The sequence below is a fragment of the Sardina pilchardus genome, chromosome 17 (assembly GCF_963854185.1).
Source record: "Sardina pilchardus chromosome 17, fSarPil1.1, whole genome shotgun sequence".
NCBI lineage: Eukaryota > Metazoa > Chordata > Actinopteri > Clupeiformes > Clupeidae > Sardina > Sardina pilchardus.
In genome coordinates this window covers 20,806,391-20,812,706 of record NC_085010.1, presented here as the reverse complement: position 1 = coordinate 20,812,706, position 6,316 = coordinate 20,806,391, and the positions used below count along the sequence as shown (strand labels likewise).

Below are 6,316 nucleotides of genomic sequence, written 5' to 3'. Positions count from 1 at the left end.
TAATGTTACAAAGGAAGTTGTTTTGTGTGGATCGCACATTAAGCAAAACTAAAGAACAAAGTAAGGAATTACTTTGCTAGCTTTCTCTTGAATATGCTTTGGCAAAGTACCTTTTAAAGGTGCAGACAGAGTAGGCAAAGGTAAAGAGTTAAAAAAATATATGCATACAAACGTCCATACAACTCACCAATATAATTCATCAGACCTGTCCAGGTGGTTGAACATTTCAAAGCATTCGAAGGAGGCTTATTCCATGGAATGAAAAGGCACCACCTGTTGGATGATGTCCTCCGTCTACAGGTGCTTGTTTACAGTAAACACTTTTAAGTGTTAAGTGGTGTAGCCTACTTGAGTGAAATATTAGCAATTTACTTACTCATTAAACCTGAACAGAGAATTTAATCTTGACAGAGACTATTATCAGGCAAAATGTGAAGACTTATCTGTCTGTGGGTGTCCTGTGACGCCGCCGATCAACAATGACTCACTACTCTATTCTGTTAATGTACAATCATTGGCACTTTATGCTATTAATGTACAGTAATTTGCAGTTTGGCTAAAACATTTTTGTTATTATACAGCAGGCCTATGTAGGCCTAAACACACAGTTTATCCACCTCTGACATTTCAGAAATGTAGTTTATCCACCTCTAAATAGTTTATTCAGCTTTCAAAAGAGTTTATTCACACTGAATCACACTGTATCATCCACATCCACAACATGTGCACTCATCAACACTCTAGGAACCATTAAATATGTGGTATTAGAATACGTATTCTTATAAACGGTTACGGTTATGGTTATGTTACTTAGCAGACGCCTTTGTCCAAAGCGAAAACATTGGACAATAGCCTCCATCCTCAAACATGCTCTGATCTGATACCGCATAGCGCAGTCCACCTCTCTGTGATCACAGGATTTATTATGAATTAATTTACTTATTTTTACCACTACACCCCTGGGCCTATGGTATATAATGGCAGCAAGTACGCAAAGATAAATGCTAGCATATACCTGACAGACAGTCATTTCTGTGTTTACTTAAGGCTCAGTTTGGGTCAAACAACAAACACAATCGTTAGCCCCAAGAGTCAGCTCACCTATTTCAGCATGACACTTTAATATCATGCTCTAATTGAATGAATGAGGATGTTAAATTAATTTTAATCTAAATACAATTTTATACAAATGATGGGCACATTGCTGTATGAGTTAATATATTGCATAGCTTAATAAAGGAAAGTGAAGCATTTTTGTTGCACCTTAAGTTTTTTACCGTGTAATACCATATTACTGTACCATAATCTAAACATAACCAGAATGCAGCCCATGACATTTTATGTTAATGCTGGTCAAGTTGTAGTGTCTAGTATTCAGGTAGGCCTATTCAGTCTCTCTCCCTTGCTTTGTCACTTGAGATTTGAGTGTGTCTCCATCTAGTGTATACCTGTTGTCAGCTCAGCTTGGACTTTGCACAAATGGAGCGCAAACTATCATGAACCTGCATAATATAGATCAGAGTATGGCTTATCATTAGTTCATTCTTCAAACAGAATGGGAAACTCTCTTCTGGCACGTCCACCATGGTGTTTGTGGAAGCATGTCCAGTAGGCTACTTCAATCTATCGACGATGTAGGGATTTTTTTTTTTTTTTTTTTTTTCACACAAGGACAAAATGTTTCATCAGAAGACGAACATAACCTAATGGTTAGGCATGTTAGCAGGTCCTAACCAAAGATTGTCTAGTTACCGGCTGTATCAACAGTCTCTCTCCTAACTGCATCAAAAGTTCCAATTCAACAATTAGTTCAAATTAGATTTACACAATTTCTCTATGCCTACCCATTCATTCATTCATTCATTCATTCATTCATTCATTCATTCATTCATTCATTCATTGTAATATTAGGCAATTGGAATTCCTGTATTGATTTGTCCCTTATTCATTAGAAAAGTTGTAGGCTCCAAAAATAAATGGCTGCTGTCACCATCCAGTCATTAGCCTACACATTGAAGAAGTTTGTTTGGCCTCATTAACTGACTCAAGTGTGGACTAGCCTAGGTCAGGAACGAGTAGAGAATTTAGATGAATTTGATGAAAAGTGAAATTGGTAGGCCTATCATTCAAGCCATAGCCTTCGGCTTTTATTATGGTCTTTTTAAAACCGAAGACTTTTATCGTAAAATACCACGGAATGGTCCAGGAAGTGAGTTTTGGAAAGATGTCCGACTGGAAACTAACACACAAGAAAGTATGCCCGATTTATGAGACATTTTTCAATTTGTTAAAGTAACCTTTTGACTACTCTTTATGCTACACCATTTCAGTCTCTCAAATAAGAGTAGTTGTGATTTTCTTTTAAATATGGCTATTCGCAATTGAGGGAAATGCCAGTTTATTCTATGTTGGTTTGCTTGTAGCGGGTGATATTTGGAAAGTGCACGTGTGGGCGCGGTTTCGAACGTTCGGTAACGCCAAGTGAGAACTTGTGATCTGATTGATTGTTTGACATGTGAGTATTATTGCTAAAATCAATCATCTTCTTCAAGTATGGGTTAACGTTTTGTGATGCACACAGAGCATTTGATTATTTCTACAGGTTGCATTAGAAATCAGCACTTTAGAAAATGCGTTTTTCAAAGGAAACGTGGTTGACATGGCACGTACTGGAAAGGAGAAAGTTCCGAGAATTGTAGGCTATGACAATTAGTTTAGTTGACGCTGACTTTGCTCAAATATTTTGCTGCTGATGTTTTGTCAAGCTTTGACCACCATTGTTGCATGACTGAATACAGCCTTTCAGTAGGGCTTCGATCCGTAAGTACGGCGACATGTGGCTGATTAGTTAGTCTAACGTTAATCATTTTGGTTGTGTGCATGGAATTAGCGGTGCTGCATTGAAGTCAGGAGTCCATTGACAAAGAATCCGCAGTCGTTGGAGGGAGGATGAGTTGCCCCAAAACGGAACCGCACGTAGTCAAGGAGGAGGTAGGCCCTCATTTCCATTTCAATTGCTGTTCACCAGCAGTGTAGTAGGCCTAGCCTACACAGATGACTGATTTGTTACTCGTGATTGTGCTGAATTTGAGTCGTCCACTAAATGACAATTGTTTATCGATGAACCCACTAACGCACTTAACAAATACTCTTTAGTGAGAGTGTCTTCAGTGGGAGAGCAAGGCCAGCTTGTACAAATATTGTTATCGTCATAGCACAGTGGATCTAACTGCAAATGATTACTCAATACTTGTGGATGTTGAACTCATGTTAGGCTACTATACTGTACATTCCTAAGGTGCTAGCAACTGGAAAATGGGTGAAGCTTGAACGAACTACGTATGTGGATCCTGCTGGCAAAACCAGGTAGGCTAGTCATTTTGTAGTGGCCATTTAGCCTATATTTCAACATGAAACTATGGATCAGATTGCCAGCACGATTTAGGCTTCCTGGAATTATCTGATCTCTCTCTCTCTCTCTCTCTCTCTCTCTCTCTCTCTCTCTCTCTCTCTCTCTCTCTCTCTCTCTCTCTCTCTCTCTCATTCTCTCTGTTTTGAAGGACATGGGAGACTGCAAAGAGAACAACAAGACCCTCCAACACAGATGCAGATGGTATGTATAATGTCTGAAGAATATCTTTTTTATTTGTTTCATTATGTGTACTGTTATGTGTGTGTGCATTAGACTATATTCACATAGGCTAGTGCACACAGTATTTGGTGGAATAGTAGCCTACACTTTTCAAATATTCTGTCTTTGTGTGTTCCTAGGTGTTGGAATCATTGCCATTCTGAAAAGAACCCTCCACAAAGACTGTGTTGTCATGGTGAAACAATTTCGTCCACCAATGGGATGTCATACACTTGAGTTTCCTGCAGGTTTGTCCGTCAGTCAAGTCAGTCCATCAAAACCATTTGCTTGCCGGTGAATCATCCCTTTCATAATTCCCTGAAATGATAGTGGTCCTGCTATAGGTGTTCCACAGTTGTACTTAACTCCCAGTTTTACAGTTCACATCATGACCATACTTACAGCAGTGATAGGATGGGGTGGTATTGAAATAGCTTTGTAACTTGCACTTGTTTTGCACTCTAGGTCTCATAGATAATGACGAAACTGCAGAGATCGCTGCTTTGAGGGAGCTGAAGGAGGAGACTGGTTACAAGGGGGAAGTGGTGGGAGTCACTCCAGGTAAGGCAGAAAGCTCTCTATTGTCACACAGCATCCCATGCCTAGTCAAATAAATACCAGTGTCTTCACGTGCTGGTGTACAGCACAAAGCTAAATGCTTGTCCTGTCTGCTCTCCTGTTCCCAGTCACATGTTTGGACCCTGGGCTTTCCAATTGCACCACTCAGATCGTCATGGTGAACATCAATGGGGATGATGTGGAAAACCTCAACCCTACCCAACAATTAGGTAAGACTACATTCTTAGAGTCTCTCTCTCTCTCTCTCTCTCTCTCTCTCTCTCTCTCTCTCTCTCTCTCTCTCTCTCTCTCTCTCTTTTTCTCTCTCTCTTTCTTTCACTCTCTATCCCTCTCTCACCTGTGATTCCAAGTACAAGTATTTAAAGATGTACTAGCCTAGGCTGTGCATTGTTTTGGTTTCAAAAATGTTATTATTTTAGCTCAACAGCTAATGAAATGATACCCCTCCATTCTGTTCACCTGAATGAAAGACGCCTGATTACTAAACGCTCTGCTTCAACCCTCTCTGTCTGAACCGTTATGTTAATTCGCTGGGCTGTTTATGGCTCAAACCACTTCCTATTTACAGGGCCTGGACTCTGTTCAAACTCCGTTCTTTAGCCACTTAATGGACAGCTGGAGGACTGTAAAGAACAATTTGCTGGATTTGAGAAAAGTTTATTGAATTAGATTTGCAGATTGCACTTCTAAATATTTCTGAGAGAGAGAGAGAAGTACAGAGAGAGAGGTCTGTTTACTTTAAGTCCAGTATATGAGTTTTCATCCTGGAACTTTATACATGAATGATATGCATCTATAACATCTGTAAAATGTTCTTTTTGGTTGTCTTTCAGGTGAAGGGGGTAAGTGTTTATTTATTCATTTTTTTAATCTGTACAATTTCATGATTATGTTAAAAACACAATTTTAACTGACATATTTTTTTTGCGTAGAGTTTGTTGAAGTCATGCTTCTTCCTCTTGATGAATTTCAAACGAAAATCAATGGTGAGCTCAGTTTTATCTCATCAAGTCTTCAATAATAATAATAATAATAAGAAGAAAATAGTTTATTTTTGTTTATGTGTTAAAAAAAAACCAATATGTTTACATGTCTTCTTTTCTTAGAGGTTATAAAGAAGGGGAACATTTCTGTGGACTCAAAGGTTTACATTTATGCCATGGGAATGTCTCAAGCCTTCTTCAAACCCAACGAGTTGCCTGTGCTCAAACAGTGAAGCCTGTGATCTACCTCTTTTCCTGGCCCATTCAACAAGCGTGGCATTCCCATACAGCTCTGGTACGGAAGAACTTGCCAGGCAAAACACTGCTGGAAAGATGACGAGGAAAAAAAAAATACTTGTTTGTTTGTGAAATTATGTTGAACTACTTGGAGTGCAAGTGGTGAAACCTTAATTGCATTTAACCACCTCCCCGTGCGTGGTTATCCTGGCTGTCTAAAACATTCCTAACATTCTAACTAAATGTAGCACTGTTCGTCAGTTTATAACATGAGAAGTAATTACATTAGATACTGTAGTTGCCTCTGTGTGCCTTCCTGGATGTCGAGCTGATGTGGTGTAGAGACGGTTATTTGTCACACACAGTGTGAATACACTATTGCCTTCAGTGTGGGCTGAATGCACTAAAAAAAAATCTAGAGTAATCTTTGCTGCTCTGTAGCTGAGAGAACAGTATGGCGATGGTGCCGCTGTATTAGAAGTCTTAACAATTTATTTTATTATGGACTAATAAAATATGTTACTTTTGAGACATTTGGGTGTTGGGATTTTCTTGAATATATTGGTCTTGTTCAGAAGAGCTGTATGTTCAAAATATATCTTGTCCAGTGTTTTAAACTGGAAACAATTAAAAAAAAAAAAATGGAACATGTAGAAACATGTAGGCGATGCAATTCACCATGGTTATTTTCACTGTCACATATGCACCTTGGCCTATTATAATGATTTATAGTGTCGTTTGTGTGAGCTTATTTGTTTATTTATTTATGTATTTATTTATTGCATAAATATATTTAAACATGTGGTTTATTATGAAGTAGGCTACTGGCAGCATACAATCCAAAAGTCGAGGTAGAGTTATTCTGAAAAGGGTATTCCTGACTGTG

General features: G+C 38.6%; 1 protein-coding gene across 1 annotated transcript; it reads left to right on the top strand.

The window, feature by feature from the left end:
• Window positions 1-2,374: 2,374 nt before the first annotated feature.
• On the top strand, window positions 2,375-5,963 carry nudt5 (nudix (nucleoside diphosphate linked moiety X)-type motif 5). The gene is made up of 8 exons (XM_062518546.1): window positions 2,375-2,515; window positions 2,891-2,991; window positions 3,299-3,366; window positions 3,561-3,613; window positions 3,772-3,879; window positions 4,097-4,192; window positions 4,318-5,196; window positions 5,317-5,963. Exons 2-7 carry the CDS (start codon window positions 2,950-2,952, stop codon window positions 4,551-4,553), a joined length of 603 nt encoding a protein of 200 aa, XP_062374530.1. The 5' UTR covers window positions 2,375-2,515; window positions 2,891-2,949; the 3' UTR covers window positions 4,554-5,196; window positions 5,317-5,963.
• Window positions 5,964-6,316: the final 353 nt, after the last annotated feature.